Here is an 18924-nt window from a genome sequence, read left to right on the forward strand (position 1 = left end):
TTCAAGATGTATTTTGGACCTATAATCTCCCCTAATCTCTATAGAGTGTTTTGTACTAGTATGCTATAAGTAAAATATATATACATATTAAATAAAATAAAAGAGCAAAAGACATGAAAAAAATTGTATTTTTTTTTCTCCGTATCTTTTTTTCAAATTGATTTTACCTACTTTTTAATCGCATTTACTCAATGAGCTCTTTTTTTCTTAGTGTCATTTTTCAAAAGTTACGTCCATGGGTCCCCGTGCCTCCGTAAGCCTACGCGTGCTCAGGTGGTAACTGCACGTGACTTCGCCTGCAGAGCTTTGTTTACTCACGTGACAGGGGTCGTGACGGGGTCGGTTTGTCTAAATATAGTACACTTTATTTTAAATGACAGTGTTGATATTGAGTTATATATCTTCGTATTTCTTTAGATACCCGGCGCATACATTAACCCTTCACGATTTTCAATCTTTTCCCTCCTTTTGATCATTTTTACAAATATGTGAATGAGATATGGCCTTTACTGGTAGGTTAAGCTGACCTGTCTAGTAGACTTCACGGATGTACAATTGACTTTTAGCACGTCAAATTGTCATAACATCATCTCCCTGTCAAAACACAATCATATACTAAGTGGTCATTTGACACAATCATCTAGTTTGCATTTTTTTTCCTACACATTGTAGAAGAGATGCTGCCGTTCGATCGACCGGCGAGTTACACGTGACCGCTGTTGACGGTCAGTGAGACGGCTTTTAAATAGGTCAGCTGCCTTGACCTAGATATCCCCCACGTCTCTGACAGCACATGTGTGGGTACGCCGTAATTCACATTTGTGTGGGATAGCTGGCTATAATATATATATATCAGGTGAGTGGCATGACAATGAAACATAACAGCATGTGTTAAATGAAGAAGATAGAGCATTGTCAATATTTAAAACGAACAGCAGGAGTGACAGAGAGGCATAAAGTAATTTTTAAAGATACCCGGTAAATGCATGAGGTACGCTGTAACGATTTTCCGCCCTAGCGATTGCCATGGCTATATGCTGTGTATATGGCATTGGAACTACGAAATATACTGATCTGCAGGCAGTTTGCATGCATTATGTATGTTTCTAATTCATAATTAAAATTTTTAAATCTTTGTATTGACTAACCATGATTATTATATATTATTAATAATAATAATAATAATAATTATTATTATTATTATTCCAGAGGGGGTATGTTTTGCTCTTCTAGGCTGTGTGTCTGTGTATGTGGGAAATGAGCCCATTCTCATAGACACCACAAGGCTTAACACTAACTTTTTTTGATACTGGCCCAAGATATCAATCGGTAAATATGCAAGGATGATTTGACACATGACATTTTACTTGCTCTTTGGGCCAGTGACCTCAGTTATTCAATGGCCCTGGGTTGGTTTTCAGTGGCCCAGGACCAATGGGCCACCCTTAATGTCAAGCCCTGCACCATCAGTCTTTGTACTTAGATCAATCCAATTCTGCTGGGACTCTCGCTGAGTGCAATCAGCTTAACTGAACTTCATGACTTAATTCTCTTGTTTCCAACATACTCAAATAATCACCAGCTTTTTTGTATTCTAACAATACTTAACACCAAGAGAAGGCATATTCTAATAAAGCTGTGAAACTGAGTCTCCATGGAGTTGGATTGATCTACGTAGACCGATATTGTCTATGGGAATGGGGCCTTATACATCAATCAGTTGCAATGCAGGGGCAGATCCAGAGATATTCTCTGACAGTCTTCCAAATTATTTTTATTGATCTATCCGCTATTTTTGACCGTCTTCCGGCAGAAAAAAATATATACCCGTCAATGAAAACTTTAAAATCTGACCGTCTCCCGGAAGACCCAGAAGTCGACGGTCTCGATCCTCCCCTGCAATGCACAGTTCTCATTTAAGACCTACATATATAGACAGCTAGCACTAGAATGTAAGGCACCCATTATTATGATATTACGTCATGTGCCAGATATAGTGTCACGAGATGTCAGTCAGGTTGGTCAAAGCATGATAACAGTATCTTAACCTATGACCTGCATGTACTAGTACATGTATACCCCTCTATATATGTTTCATGCATTAGTATATGATATTGGTTGGTCCAAAAAATCGTCCATGCTGTTATTGGTCAATATTATGATTGGTGCTGACAGTATATCGGTATTGAGTCGTATCAGACTTACTATTCCTTGATATGAATATTAATTTATCATCTGTGCAGATTACATAATTATTGAGATACATTATCAGTTGGCAAATGCCATTTTGTAGGCTTGAAATTAACCTGGTAAAAATAGGTTGGATTGAAGTCAGTTAGTCACATTTGCATGGTATAAATACTAGTACATTGAAATATGATATCTTACTTGAATTTTAAATACAATATTTCTTGTTATTTTTGTGAATTCAGTGAAGTTTATAATAATTAAGCAGATATCTGGTAAAATCCAAGTGTCTTTCCTCGAGTTATCAAATTATCAATGTAAACACCCCCTACCTCTCCCCCCCCCCCCTCTCCCCCCGAGTTAGGAATTGTATCATGTTCTTTCAATAATAAGATTGTAAACCAAGATGAGTGGGCCATGCTCATATGTACTTTCAGGTAAAAACATAAGAAATATAATTATTCCAATGAAATGCTGTGGTAGAGTGGTTGCAGGGAAAATCAAAGGAATAGAAGCAAAGGCTTTGTCTAGAGTTTATTAGCTTATGGATGGATGTGTCCTATGAATAAGTTCTGAGGTCACTAGACCTAGGTTATTTTCCCCTGATCTGTTTAACATATATCCAGTTCCTAGTAAATGATTATGATAGAAATAAATGGATTAGGAATAGTATAATACTGTTGGAGGAAGGAACGTCACAAATATATGAGACATGCTGATGATACAGATGTCATTGCAACATATTGCAAGAGAAACTACAGACATTATTGAATAAAGTGGGAGGTGAAAACAGAAAATGGGCCTCACAAGAAAATGGAATGTATGGTTCTTGGTTTACAGAAAAAGCAGCACCTGCCTGGTCAGTGAAGTTAAAATAAAGGGCAACAGCATCAAGCAAGTCAAGGGCTTCAATTATATATAGTACCTAGTAGGAAGCAGGATAACCATTGATGGCAGGTGTGGAGCAGACAGTCGGTGCCGTAAACTTAACAGCTTACTGGCCATTCAGGTCACCGGTTTCTTGAATCTACTGGTCCGAATAAAAATTATCTGGTTCGAATGAAAAATTCCATCAGACCTGACATTTATCCCTATTACTTTAATACTAGTAGTAATAAGACATTAAATTTGTCAATTTTTTTTTTAATTTAGAAACATTAAAGATATACATTTCAGTAAAAATAAACTAATAGCATCTCAAAATTTTGTAGGGATTCTCCTAGACTTTGTCATCATTTTAATTGTTGGATTCATGACCATGAGTTATTTTAATCCTAAAACAGTAAATGTGGAATAAGACTAAAATTTTAGTTGCCTGACTACAGAAATCAGTTGCGCCGGGACAAGTAACACAAGTACATACTGGTGAGTGTGACAAGCCATGCACTCAAACATATTTAACAGAAATTGTGGGAAAAGGTTAGTTTTTTAATGAAAACAAAATCTGGTGGCCATGTTGGACCACTAAATTCACAAGTTCTGAAGTCATCTGAAGAAAGGAAGTTGCTTAGTTTCATGATAGTCAGTGTCCTGCAAGGACAAGATACAGAGAGAGAGAGAGAGAGAGAGAGAGAGAGAGAGAGAGAGAGAGAGAGAGCTGTGGTTGAATGCATGAAAAAAAAAATTAAATAAATAAACTATATTTGACCAGTTCAACCTTTAACTTATATGTTAAAGTTAACATTATAAAAGATTTTAGGCATTTGTTGGACAGAATTTAATCTGTAATTGTACACATCAGCAAAAGAAACATTAATGTACATTTAACCTCATGCTTTGTCACACATCATAGAATGTTAACCTCCTAATGTGTACAATATTTATTATATATATCAATTTGTTCCACTTCCCTGGCTCAAAAATCATTCAGTAGTCATTGCTAAAATCAGGCATGCATATCAGTTGCTGTCACAAAAGATATAGAGAGGAATAGGTCTCTACTTAGCCTAATAGATTTCAAAATACTAGTACTATTAGTATTATTAGTACTTGTGAATGTACCCATTGCTGTCACAGGTTGAGGAGAAGGCCAGGTAAAATTGATAAGTGGGTTAATGAGCTCTGGCTCTGTAAACAGGGTCGATAGACCAAATTCATTTATTTATTTATTTTTGAGTCTTATTTTAGATGGCCCAGAAATGTCGGGTCCATAATTTTGAGCATAAGAACAACATAATTAAGGCTGCTTTCACAACCAGTTGAACTGTAGACTACTGATAACTAGTCTGTGGATCAAATGTGGCACAGCTTATTTGAAAGCATTCAGAGATTCCCCCCTGCAGGGACTGCGTATGTGGGAAGTGGGAATTCCATTGTCAGGTGTGTGCCATATTTGATCCACGAATTAATTAGTCCACGGAACAACTGGTTGTGAACATGGCCTAAAGCTTATTTAATGGTCTGTTTTAAACTTCTCCCATTTCCTCAGCTAATACCTGATGCAAGCTGTAGAAATGTGGTTCTGTTCATGAGAAGAATGTGAGGAATATCGTGGAATATATATAAATATCTCCCACTTCCTGAGCTAATATCCAATGTACTTTTGCCATTCAAAAAAAAAAAAAAAAAAAAAAAAAAATGGCAACCATTAACCAGTGTACATATTACATATCTGGCCTAAGAATAGCATTTTACTTAGTTCAACCAGTGCATGCCATTTGAAAAAGGTCATTGACATCACAATTTTATTGTGTTTTATTTTTGCTAAGATTGAATACAAACCAGTTTGTTTTGTAAAACAAACCCATGGCAAGTACTAGTACCTCTAGATAAACTGAGGTGTGACATTTGGCTTCGATGACATTTTCATCGTCTTGAAGATATTGAAAGTTATAATATATAATGTTAATTTATACAAATCCAGGTCTCTGTTCGTCCGCCCAGAAACAACCAGTTGCTTAATGGCCATTTGCAGTCAAACCTGGCTTCCCATCAGCCTCCTTGTCTCTGCAATACAGTTCCTGGAAAAACAACTTTTTGTATTGGTAAGTACCAGTATGCATATTGACATAGTTGTTCTTAGAACATTTATCTAGAACTCTTTGACAGCTAGGGCAAAATTTATTTCATGTTTCTATCTTTATTTTTTGCAGGATACTTTGCATGTATAACCTTTTTATTTTTTGGTAATATCTGTAATATATATATATGATACCAATTGCATTATTTTTTGTCAAATACAATTGTAACATTAAGATATATTCTTGTACTGGGTCACTCATCATTGGGCTGAATAATGTTACTCAAGTGGTATATATTGTTAAAATTCATACTAGTTACAAAAGAAGATGTCAATTATTCAATGCAAATAGGAAAAGGGGGAATCAAAAATTCATTTTATTTTTTAAAGATACGCGTTCACAAAAGTTTTTTCAACTAATAATGTGTCCTTGGTTAAGAGCGATGATTTTGCAGTACTCATTACTATGAAGTACTAGTACTTGTGCTGTTATATAATACATTAATTTCTTGAATAAAATATGTACATGTATAATGCAAAAGTAGAATGCCTATAAAATTTCTGCCCAATTCATTGTCTCATGGATGATATATTAGACCGTACAATGGAAAATTACAAGTTAAGTTCTGGCTCAAACCAAAATATTTGTACCCAGAGCAGAAACTGAAATTTGTGATTAAAAAAAAACAAAAAACTTCAAAACATAGCCCTGTGTATCATGTAATTGTTTCAGGTGAAGTGGTACGATATATATATCTACACTCCAATTGAACGTTTCACGTCCCCAGTGGTGTCGCGAATTCCTCGTTACATTACATTCGGAGAGCACCAATATGTGGTGTTTAGTGCCAACATAGTATCCTGGTTGAGAACTCTACTGGTAGTACCAATTGCTATTTATTTGAAGTAAGTACATGATGTATATTTAAAGTATTAATTAAAAATTTTTTTTATATAATTTATGTGCAGTTATGTTTATTTTTATGCATTTATTATTTTTTAATTTATGATTATTTGTTTATAAACATTAAGTTATTATTATTATTATTATTATTGGTGGTGGTGGTGTTATTGTTGTTGTAATATTTATTAATTTTCTTTTTGACAATTCTGTTTGTTCTGTCAGATTTCTTTTGCCAGATTTATTTTAGTGGTTTTCATTGTCTCATTGTCATGTCTTGTAGTAGTTAACAATTTTAAACATCATCGCTATAAAGTGTGCTTCTTTCAGTTTGCCTTTGTTCGATAACAGTTAGCCCTTTTTTAAAGACCTAATTTTTAACATTAAAACATTTTCACCACTGCCTGCCTAGTATCAATGACAGCTTGATGTTATTATATCACCAGCTGGGGATATTTATATAATTATAATATAAATATATGATAATAATATAAATATTATGAGTACATGTTGTTTTAATTCCCTTTCCTGTTATGACAGCTAACTAAAGATTTAAAAATGAAATTGCTGAAGTAAAAAAGTAAGCAATTATTTTATTGATTAACCAAAATAAATTAGTGTTTGTAACTGGTAGTGATAACTTATTGTGTAAAGTATGTGATAACATGAACCTAGCATCCACTTTTCTTTTACTTCATCTTGAGATGTGACCTTTTCTTCCATTTGAACTAATTTTATCGTATGTCTTAAATCTATTTAAACTTGCCTATTATTTTGTTTTTTTCTCATTTGTTCATTATTAAATTATCCTAAATGGCTATTTATTTTATTTTTCCTTGCTGTTGTTACGAAATCTTTTTCAGCTACATTATTTTGGTTGACTTAATTTTCATGTTAAATAACAATTACTTGAAGAACCCAGATTTTCTTTCACTTCTGATTTTAGGTGTGGTCATTTTTCAACATGCTTCTGGCTGGTCATTTTGCATGACTATCTTGACCATGTGGATGGTATAGTAGCCAGGGTTCAGCGAGAGCACTATGGTCCTGTTGACGACCCAATTTTGGGTGGTTTCATGGATGCATTCTGTGATAAGGTACTGTAGCAGAGGCATCTCTTTTTGCTCTAATAATATGTGTATCATAAACTCAAGAGTTTCTGAACAATTATAAATTAAATATAAAATATTTTGTGCGCCATCCTCTAGTGTGTCAGTGTTTTCAAAGCAGGTTAATCTCTGAAATTAAGTTACATTGTGTTTTAATGTACCATTATAAGTTACTGTACATTGTCATTTTGTGTTTGCTGGAATACTTTCAAATTGCTTTCTGCCTGGGAATGCATTTCTTTTTATCAAATCCTCAAATTTATTCATTGTTCAATCCAGCCATGAAAAGTCAAAATTATCACGTTTAATTCATGTCGCAAGCTTTGATTCTTTATCACACAAACTTCAACTATTACTGTATTATATCATCACCTTATTTAAGGTGTTTCATGTTTTACTGACATCAGTGCCAAAGGAAAACATGTTATTCATAATTAAGTACAGTAACTGATACAGAAATAAATAGTATCAGAAATAAAATTGTTTTACTCATGATGACATCTAATAATTGCATTATGAAAGATAATTCATAGTATTGCAATTGCAAAGCACAATTTTCAGCTGTTAAACATTGAATGGCAGCTGGTAAAGAGATGGGCACAGTTTAAACCTTGATAAATTAACAATTAAGTGATTAAATGATGATTACGAACAAAGAATGAATAAATGATATTTGACAGCATTGTTTAATATAATGTAATTACAGAAGTGTTTTCTGTTTGATGCTGCAAATATTTCAGGATTGCCCAAAACATGGCATATGACCAAGGATGGAAATTCAAACTTCACCTCAGTCCAAAAGTTGCAGTCACATTTAGGTAGTCAGGCAGTCGCAGTCATGCTATGCCACTGGATATCTGAGATGTGATAGTCACTTTTATTACATGTGGTGAATTAATCACTCTTTCTTTGTTTTCTTTTACATGTAGTCTATATGCCAAGCTCATATATATTGCCTGCATGTTCGGTACAATTTAGGATAATTATGGCAAATTTGATGATGTTTTACTGAAAAAATATTCATTGTTTAGATCTATAATTTTTTGACATCCTGATGAAGGTTTTGTCTAGTTTTTACCAAGACTTGCTCCCAACTGTCAGTGATTTTTGCTGATTACTAACAAGGTCAACAATGTCTACATGAAAAGTAGAAATCATCAAAAGGAGTGAAAGTACTTTCTCAGCAGTGAATATTTTCATCTGTATAACTAGCTACAGAACCAGTGAAATTATTTTCTCATATGTTGATGAAACAGAGCAAACTTTTGAAGATTAAAAATTGCATACAATCATGTTATTACCCCAGTCACCATTTGTCAGAAGGCGCGTTTACTCCATGCCGTACTTGAACTGGTAATAGTCCAAGTGATGTCTCCAGAAAAGACTATTGGTTAATAAAGAATTTGCATTTAGATTTCTAGGACTTGGAAGTGGTTCTCAAATATGATCATTTGTTGGGACGCCAGTTTGACCAAGTGCTATTTAAGTTGGACCTTGTCTGAACACACAGTCAGAAGGAAACTTGACTGGATTGTCTTTGATTTTTGGAATTGTTATATATTTTCTCTCTGTATATAAACATAACGTTTTTTCATGCAGATATTTTCCAAAGTAATATAATAACAATTAGATTGTTTGCAATGATAAATGTTATGAGAAAAAATACTGTAAGGATTTCTGAATTGCTTTTAAACCTTTTGCAGTTACTCTTCAACAGTGTTCTTTTTAATTCTACAATAACTGAAAAAGGATTAATGAACATCCTAGTAAAAGGATATATATGCACACATCATGTTATCGCAAAACATGTTTGCGACAAATGTACACACAAATCCTGCCCAAAAATAGTTGTTGAATTTTGGAGTTATTACATGGCTGAAAGGATGTTCACTTTGTCTCTGCCATTGCAAATTATGGAGAGAGCCTCTGAAACAAACTTTAAAAGGAATTAAAGGCAAGATATATTAATGAAAACGTAATAGCTCGTGCATACTTTGATATAGTACATTATTTTGGTTAAAACTTATAATCATGTTAGCACAGAACAAAACAAGATCATACATTTAGAACAAATTATTACTGCAGTATGGCAGATTAAGAAACAGATGATGTTCATGTAACAGTATACTCTAGTGACTACTCATACCAGCTAAAACCATGTTCATTTCTCCTGTCATAGTTAATTTATAGTGATTAGTATATTTCTGTGTCTGGACATCAATCTTCTCCTCATATTGTGTAATTCAAGGGTCCAAATTCTTAGGTCTGTTCAATAATAATTGTTCTGATGATCAAAATTGGAACTATGGCAGTCTTTTTTTTTTCTTTTTTTTTTTTTGTACATGCTAGCTGCATGGAAGCAAAATGGTTTCTATAGTTCTTGATAATGTAAGTGGCATTTATTAATACATTACATGTAGGTATTTGGGGTAGGTGTAAGAGAAAGGAGTGTAGAGGAAGGGCAAGTAATTTACCAATTTAAAAGGTTTAAACTGTGAGTATAATTGATTATAATGGACTGCTGCTCCAGTTTAAGACAAACACTGCCCTATGTTATATAATTTGATGGAGTACCTGCCTTCCTGAAGGAAATTTCCTTCACACAAAGATGATTTAATGACGTTCCAGTATAGATTTTCGTTGTCTAAATTAATTGACTTAATTGCCATGTATAAGTGATGTTTGCAGTCACGTACTTAATTTGTTGTTTGTTCAAAATACATTTATTACATTAAAATATAAATTGGTCATAATGAAATTGTTGTACTCGTAATTAATGTATGCAGTAATACACACCTGTATATTTCTACCAGTAGATTGTGGCTATATATATTCATGTACATAGTATATTATACTACCAGTAGTATGTCCCAAAATGCTACCCTGATACACAATGAATCATCAGTTGAAAAAAACATACCTGTACCTATTTGAAGTTCTTGTTACATATCTGGATTTTTCCAGCACCATACATATATGTGCAGTTACGTTTCAGGTAAATGAGCTTTAAAAAGAAAACTGAATTTCACACCCATGATTCTCTGAAAATTTGCAAGTTAAATGAAATTAAGGTTATTGACACATTAAAAATTGGGCTTCTGTAAGCAGTATGTTTTGCTTTGTGTTAATTTATATACATGTAAATGCAATACCACTATATGCAAAGATTACATAATATTATACAGTACATACTAGTATTACAATATACCAGGTTTGTAACCTTTTTATAATTATGATACTTTGATTAATCAAAATGAGAAACAGAGAACAGACCAAACCTGTTTTCAAGGCAATGTTGGATAAACTAAAAAAAAAAAAAATTAAAAAATATTATTTGAGGGGACAGATGGTGACTTTGGTAAATATTCTATAAAAGTTGACAATATGTTTTACAAAGTTAATAGCATGCACACTTGTATACATGTTTTGCCCATAATAAAGCATTATAATATTATATGACTTTTGGCTGGGCTGTCGCAGCTTTTCAATAATCTGCTAAATTTAATTTAATTACAAGTATGTGATTACCTAATTTTACTAATTTACTTATGTTCTTATGAAATAACTTCAGTTAAAATAAATAAATGAAGTATATGCCAGAGGTACTCCATACTACTACTTTGTGATTATTTTAATGAAGATTTTTTCACTTTCAGATTGTCAATGTATTTGCACTGTGGACTATCCTACTGGTGTCGGACTTCAGCCTGCTGACCCCTGCCCAGTGTTGGGTTCTTTTCTTGTCCTGTGCAGTCATCATAGTCTATGAATTCACACTAGGTGTAGTCAGAGTTCAGGACTACTTCCATGCCCACTATGCCAGGTAAATGATGTTCATTATACCTAACCTCTGAACTCACCGTGACCTACGCTCCATACTTGTAGAGTCTGTTCACAATGCATGAATATAGTCGGGGCACTTTTCACATCAGGGACAGCTCCGTGTGAAAAAGGTTCACTATACCAAGGTTTCACTATTCTGAAAAATCTTTCTGTAAAATCAGTTGTTCACTATGACGAAAGTGTGCTATGGTTCGCTATGACGAGGGTTGGCTATTCCGAAAAATAAGATTGCCATAGCTGCTCTTCACCAACTGCATTATTTCATATAATATATATCATATAATCATATAATCATGATGAGCACCGACCTTGTTAGGAGTAACATTTTTTTAAAATTCTCTTTTTGTATGTTTAACATATTACTTAATTTACCAATATGTGGGACAATTATAAATTATTTTACATTAAAAATAAAGTACACTGTATTTTCTTCAAAGTCTTTGCGCTCTATATATAGGTGTGTTTCGGATTCAACCTTCATAATAGCAGACCTTCATCGTAGCAAACCTTAATCGTAGTGGACCTTCAGCATAACGAACCTTCCTCATAGCGGAAGTTACGCGCAGCGAACCTGCTTGGAAGTGATTCATGCAGTTGTTATGCACATGTACATCATCAGCTAAATTAGCTAAATTTACACTCACTGATGTATTTTTGATGTGACAGCATAATCTCACAACATGACTGTTTATTTCCACATAATCAGAGTTCTGGTGTCAAATGCCTTTAAATTCAGATATTAATGTTACATGCTCAGGTATACAATATCTCACTATTAGAGTTGCCCTTATCATACTAAGTGTAGTTACCAGTTGCCTGAATCATCCTATCAAATGTTAATTCACAAATATATTATATTATATTATATCTCTTTTATCCTTGCTGCTGTAAAATGTAGGTTGAACAAAAAATTCAAGAAGCAGCAGCCATTTGCCACTGCGGCAGTAATGGAGGGCAAACTAAAGGAGAAGCTCGAATCCCTCGGCATCGCTTTTCTGGCTCTGGCGCAGGGAGCACATGGTGTACTGAACTGTTGGTGTAAGCTGGATTCTGTTATTATCATCAGATATATTTGATGTGGAATAAACTACCGTGCGTTATCATTTACTTGTACTTTGAAAAAATGAATAAGCTACAGTGACTTTTAATTGATTGAAATTCGATGTTTGTTTTATGTTTTAATTAACTAAAGCCTTACACGAGCAAATTGTGAATATTACTTTACAGTGTTCCCTACTGGGCTGCTATTAAATACATATAGTCAATTTGGCTCATTGGTTGCAAAGTTGTAAAAACTGTGTGTGGCAAAACACAAAATATTCATCAGTAGTGTTTTGGAATGTAGGTGTAAGACAGAGGGGAAAATGGCAGTACTATAATGCTCATAATAGCTTGTGATAGCTAGAGAGCCCTGATACTAATAAATTTGAAAAAAAAACACGAAAATTCAAAATGTCTGCAACATTAATTCTCTTTGAGATAATCTTTTGGCCCATTCAGAACAAGCTGATCCACAGCTTAACAGACCCTTGGATCAAATATGGCTGACCCACTTAAAAGCTTGCTGCATAATCCCCTAATAGACACCGAATAGATTCTGCAACCTTGATGTGGGTTGGTCATATTTGATCCGCGGATCTGTTAGTCCAAGGATCAACTTTGGTTGTTAATGCTGCCTACTATGCCTACTTAAAAAAACAGTTATTTTCTCCATGCAGCTGGAGTTGCCGGAGTGGTCTGCCTCGTACTTAGCATTCGTCTGGCACATGCCAGTTTGAGCAGAAAGTTAGAGGCTCGTACAAAAGAAACCAAAGGGAACAAGTCACACCATAAAATTAATGCCAGTTTAGCTGCCATTGATCTTCATGAGAAAGAGGGATGCTCCCACCGACCCCTGTATAACGATGATGGATCTAAGAAAGTTTATCACAGAAAGGTGAGGGTGATAATTGATAGTATTTTTGCAACTCATTTTATGATTGATTTATTGTGATATGAACACATTCTGTTTTTCTGTAATGGAAAAAAAACACAATTTGAAGCCAAGCTGTCTTTGTTTTTTAAATTTTGCATATTATAAATCACATAAATATTTCTCACCCATTTTAAGTATAATTTTTAAAGAAGAGACACAATTTATCAATATTTTGGCAATGTTCTGTAATAGAAGCATTAAACCAATTCATTAAAAAAATCCATTATCGTAAAATATATTTTTTTAACAGATCCGATTCTCTCAGTGAAATGTTTGAAATTTCCATTTTAGAAACGTCCAGACGGAAAGCACAAAAAGATTGAGGAAAATGAAGATGTTTTCAGAGGTAAAGATCAGGAAGGGGCCACAGAAAACTTCTCACATCTACCTTACAGCCCAGGCAATACAGGGGTGTCCACCTTTGAGTCAGAAACAGACACTGAGACTGACACAAGGAGGTCCAGAAGGTGGAATAAAGGAACCAAAATGGAGGACCAAAGGTCAGTCAGCGCACAAGTTAAACCAGAGGATTTCATTAATGATGAGTCAGGTGAGAAACAATGAGTCAGGTGAGAAATGGAGTGAAATCTAAAGGTATAGTGAAGTCATTTTAGTGAATATATACATATGACTGTTTTAATGGAATGATACTCTGTCATGTTCAAACTTCTGAATCACCTTTGTGATTAAAAAAGAAAAAACTACACTTTTCTGATGCTTATTAATTTAAACGCAGAATTAGCAAAATATTAAAAACACTGTAACAGTTGTTAAAATGTACGTTGTAAATGGACATTAATGTTAAAGTCCAGATTTATCAAACGGGGAATCAAAATTATCTAAAATTAATTCATTCTTTTTTTTTTTTTTCAATTTTATCACTATGTATAATAAGTTTTTATCTTTAATATTCTCAGGCAATTCCACCACAAGTAATGACTCAGCATTTGTTAAAGATGAGAAGGAATCTGATAAGTCAAGTGGAAGTGGGAGCAGTGGAAAGAAAGGGTTCGTTTATTTATATTGATGTGTTATGTTCATTATTTTGCTTTGCTGAACACATGGTAACATAATACTGTATATTTGTCAGTTTTACCATCTCCATAATGTGGTTGGGAGGGAATTGAGATTTTAATTTTTTTTTTATTGTTCACTTTCATAATAATTTAGGAAGTTAGTGAAATTGGGGTGTCTATTTGTCTGTCTGTATTCCATCTGTTAGAAAACATTTGGCTGTCTTCTCCAATACTATTCTGTTCAACAAACCTTTCCATTCATGAAAGTTTAAACGTGTAGTAGTGTAACAGAATAATTTATTTCCCAATTGTGCAAATACTTCAGTATTATGTTATCCAAAGTCTGAGATGAAAATACCTTTTCAAGTACAGGTAAATACATCTTTTTACAACAGACACTTTGTTGGGAACATAATTATAATATTGATTTATTCATTTGAATAGAAAAAAAATCATTTAAACAAGGCAGCCTGAAATTAAATGTATAACTATCATTTGATGCAAGACAAATTACTTAATATAATATTAAGTAATTATAACCTTAAGGTTGAGTATCATAAAATGATGTCCTTGATAAAACTACCGTCTGTATTTTCCTTCAGTTGTAGCAATGCTGAGGGAGAGACATGATCATTTTCGGTGATTGTTCAAGTCATTTTTGTTTTATGTTGCTGTGTTACGCATCTACACAAAAGCTGCAAATTGTTTAAATAAGTCAGAATGATACATGTAGATTGATACTATTTCTTTTTTCAACTCGAAGATTAGATATAATTAATATAAAATGCTTTTTTGATAGGGTGTCTGCCTCTTCTCTTAGACTTATGTATTTTTGAAAAAAAAAATGGTTAAAAAAGTGTTACTTTGTGCCTGATGGGCTGTTGTAGATGCTATTGAGTAGATTCATTTTTTTTAATTGATCTCATCTTGAACTAGTGTCCTCTGTTGTTCAATACTTGCAGTTACATGTACCATGGTATAAAAGTAAGGCTCAGATGTGCTCATCAGTGCAAACTCCATAGGTATATTTATCATATATGCAAGCATATGCATCTTTCACCAAATCCAATTTAGCAATGTGTTATTGAAATATTAGAAAAATGAAAATGGTTAAAAATTTTCATCAATTAAGTCAATGATTTGGCAATGCATTGATGGAAATAACACCTCAATGAATATAGAGATTTCTCTTGTTAGCATACTAGTAAAGTTGACATAGACAAAATTGAGAAATTTTGATGAAAATCAAAATAATTTGATCCTTTCTAGAAATAATTGCTTTATGAATTTAAAAGCAAGCACTGCATGCATACAGGGAAATAATTTCTTTCCCACCTATAAATATCTGAATTAGATTCAGTGGCTCACAGAAGTCAGTTTCCTTCTCCAACCATTGGCTCAGACATTAAAACATTTACCTTAATCATGGTTGTTAATACAGATCATCATAGAAGGCCCAGGGGCTGGCAAATTTAATTTGTGTTTGTAATCAAGCAAGATTTGGAGAGCGAGATCAAAAAAGTGGCAAACAGACTAGTAACTGAGAGTTGGCAAATTAACATGTATGAGTTGACAGTATTTATCCACAAATATTTTCCTGGTCATTTTTCTCTTGATTTACAGTCTATAAATTGCACAAAAGTTCAGCCTTGCCTTGTTTTGCCTATTACTTAATTTGTATTGCTTTGAAGTTTTTAGTCAACATTTCCAGAGCATGCATAGAATTTTACCCTATCCTTGGAAATTTTACCCACATCACAGGGATATGCCATTCTCTGGAATGAACTGCCACTGCACGTGTGATCAGCTACTGTTTTAAATAATGTTGACATTTTTAAATCAAATCTAATTTTTTTTAAACAATATTATAATGATTATCAATTTTTTAGACTTTCATTATTCATTGGACTTGTTTAATCTTTGATTTCTGCAACGACTAAAGAATTTTTATACATTTTAATAATAATCTAAGTTTGGGTCTTCATCAACACAAGTCATTTTTCCTTATAACTGATATTTCCAGATAGAATGCTATTATATAGTTGTACAAGCACTGAGAAAAGTATAATATGGAAAGTGGTTTGAAAGAACTTATAATTATATTTCTTCCACTTCAGAAAATACTCAACAGGGTCTGACACGGAGGAGGATGAGAAGGCCCTCTACCGCATCCGGCGTCGCTCCCTGCCAAACATAGACATAGATGGCAGGGTGGACAAGGTGTACTCCATTGGTTGTTTTGATCTGTTCCATAGGGGGCATGTGGCAATACTGCAGAAGATGAGAAATATGGGTAAACAGGTGAGGCCCTATATGGTAAATGACTGGGTCTTTTCCGTGGAAAAATTGTTAATTTAACAGCTACTTTAATTAGCAATTTTTTCAGGTCAGAAATTTTTATAATTAGAACTTTTCTAGTTAAATTAGTGGTAGTAACAAAACTGAAAAGCAGCTAGGTTACCCAATAGTTAATTCAATACAGGTAAAGCACCGATAATGTACTTACTAATTAAAATTCAAAATTAAGGACACTAAAAACAAGTAATGTCAATATATATTTTTACTAGGTTATAGTTGGTGTTCATGACAGCCGCAGCTACTATAAACTGAAGAACAAAGTCCCCATTGACCCAATAGAAAAGCGCATGCTGAACGTAAAGCAGTATGCAGATGTGGTATGAGAAAGAAATTCAGTGCTCTCTAATTGCTGTGTTACATGTAGTCCTGACAAGTGTTTTATGGTACATTGTACAAGCAACTGTGCAATCTCTTTGAAGTTCTTTTAATACAGATAATTGTTGTTTTTATGTAAGATATTATATACCACATGCGCGTAATTTACATCATTTCATTAAAGTAACCAAAATGTTTCAGCACTGATTAATTGGTGTTCTTTTCCAGAATTAATCCTTAAAAAAAAAAAAAAGATTTCAACATTTTTTGTTAAAGTCGCAAATACACATTTCAGGTCTACTGCATCACCAGCACAGATCCATCCAACTTCATCTCATGTATTGTGCACCTGTGTGAGGGGGAGACTGCCCTCTACATCCGCGGGGATGACATGCAAAACTTCCCGTCTCGCCACGTGGTTGAGGCCCTGATGCCAATACGCTTCCTGCCCTATACGCAAGGCGTGAGCAGTACCAAGATCCGTAAAGAACTGTTTGCCAGGATCAGGAGAGATAGCAACGAGTGGCTGAGTGACGGAGCAGTCTGAATGAAAGTCGCTGACATTATTAGGTGACGATACAGGTGTCCTTTGAGTGAAAATGATTATTATATTACATGTATATAAATATATACCAGTATACAAGTATAATAAATTATGGCTCTTGCATTTGGTATTTATCTATAATTTATACAATAGCAGATTCAGAAGAACTACCTGCAGCAGTCTGCATACGAGTATAGGAAATACTTGCCGCTGCTCGCTTCTAGTCCATGTCTTTTGGCTTGTGCTAGTCTTGCTATGATCATCATTTTTACATGATTTTATCAAATGCTTTTCACGTGTGATGTATTTCTATAAGCACTGTGGCCAGTCTGAAGTTTTTTGTTTAAATTACTGAATAGAAAAAAAATAATCGGTATACAAGGTTTATTGAAGTACACATTTCAAAATAATTTAAAGGTCTTTGCTCAAATTAATTAGAATACTGGTATGTGACAGTGTTATTTGAAAGCAGGTTGTGACCTTAATTTTACTGGTTTTCATGACTAAGTTTTTTCTCAATCAGGGGTCATACTGTTATGTGTTGTTTACAAATGATGTAAAAAATATAAAACTATTCAATACATGTACATTTCATTTACAGTTGAATTTCACTAAATTATTTTACAATATACCTTTTATTTATATACACATACTCTGCTGATTTTTTACATTTGCAATAAATATCAGTATTGTAAATAAGACAGGGTAATTGCATTGCATTCCCTGAAAAACATTTCTAAATCAATAATGAAATCTTTGGAGAATAATGTGCCTGTTATTATAATAACATTCAGATTATTGTGAAACAGCAATTATCTTTGGTGAAAAAGAAAGAGATTGCATTTTATCACTGTTGACAGTTCTTTGAATTTTACAATATATTTGCTGGTTTGATTACTATTGTCTGATTTCTGAATAGATTAAAAATGCAAAAATATGTATAAATTACAATTATATCCATTCATATAGACATGTAAACCACATTTTCAAAGTGGCACAATGGTAACATACAGTATATTGAACTCCATGTCATTATCTTCTTCTATACATCTTGGCTTTAAATTGAGCTTGTCAGTAACAAAAGGTTGCAAAAATTCTGAATTAGACTCTACTACATGTACTGTATAAGTAAGCTGTGTATATTCAGATTGGGTTATACAAGTACTTGTATCTGTGTAAAGAATTTCATTTATTTGATTAAGAAAATACTTGTGTAGGGAGAAAAGATTAAAATGATACATTGATGTTGGTGAACAAAAGTATTAATTTTTGTAACTTAGAATTTGAACCAGTATTGAATTGAGACATTGTTTTCAAGATACAAATCTGTGCTGAAGTTTACGCCATGTACGTGTATGTCAGTCAAATAGACACAATGCTCTTTTTCAATCTGACTCAGAGATTAAAAGTGGACCAAAGAATAGTAAGTTTCTGATATGTCTGGTGATTGTAGAATGTACAATTGGAACTATATATGTATCAGATAATATAAACAGTATTTTGTTTTTCCTCACCTGTGTGTGAAACAATAATGTATCTCTCTCTTTTGTTACTGGTGCTGTTAAAATTGAATCTATAATAATGATGATTAAATGCCGATGCATTGTAATTTCCTTTTTTATTTATTCTGCATGCTGGTGACTTCTGAGAAGTCAGTTCCTATGACTGCCAAACATGTTTGATTAATGATTGGGCAGCATGAGAAAATTGGCATGAT

General features: G+C 33.4%; 1 protein-coding gene across 4 annotated transcripts; it reads left to right on the forward strand.

Moving 5' to 3' along the window:
* Positions 1-627: 627 nt before the first annotated feature.
* Positions 628-18816, forward strand: LOC106155363 (uncharacterized). 4 transcript variants are annotated; one of them, XM_087010814.1, is made up of 12 exons: positions 628-856; positions 5051-5171; positions 5880-6052; positions 6994-7144; positions 10813-10979; positions 11898-12037; positions 12718-12935; positions 13266-13524; positions 13892-13982; positions 16108-16291; positions 16558-16665; positions 16959-18816. In XM_087010814.1, the coding sequence occupies exons 2-12, from the start codon at positions 5088-5090 to the stop codon at positions 17208-17210; spliced, it is 1827 nt and encodes a 608-aa protein (XP_086866940.1). In that variant the 5' UTR covers positions 628-856; positions 5051-5087; the 3' UTR covers positions 17211-18816. The 4 variants fall into 4 exon arrangements, with proteins under 4 accessions (XP_086866940.1, XP_086866939.1, XP_086866941.1 ...); XM_087010813.1 differs by having other exon boundaries at positions 629-851; positions 5048-5171; XM_087010815.1 differs by lacking the exon at positions 628-856 and adding an exon at positions 1208-1329.
* The last annotated feature ends 108 nt before the right edge of the window (positions 18817-18924 follow it).

The sequence above is a fragment of the Lingula anatina genome, chromosome 4, assembly GCF_051362555.1.
Source record: "Lingula anatina isolate TDL-2025a chromosome 4, LinAna3.0, whole genome shotgun sequence".
Lineage (NCBI taxonomy): Eukaryota > Metazoa > Brachiopoda > Lingulata > Lingulida > Lingulidae > Lingula > Lingula anatina.

Coding starts and splice junctions, on each gene's coding strand:
- LOC106155363 (XM_087010814.1), top strand. CDS start 5,088: ATGGCCATTTGCAGTCAAACCTGGCTTCCCATCAGCCTCCTTGTCTCT. Junction 13,525..13,891: donor TTTCATTAATGATGAGTCAG/GTGAGAAACAAT, acceptor TAATATTCTCAG/GCAATTCCACCACAAGTAAT. Junction 13,983..16,107: donor GGGAGCAGTGGAAAGAAAGG/GTTCGTTTATTT, acceptor CTTCCACTTCAG/AAAATACTCAACAGGGTCTG.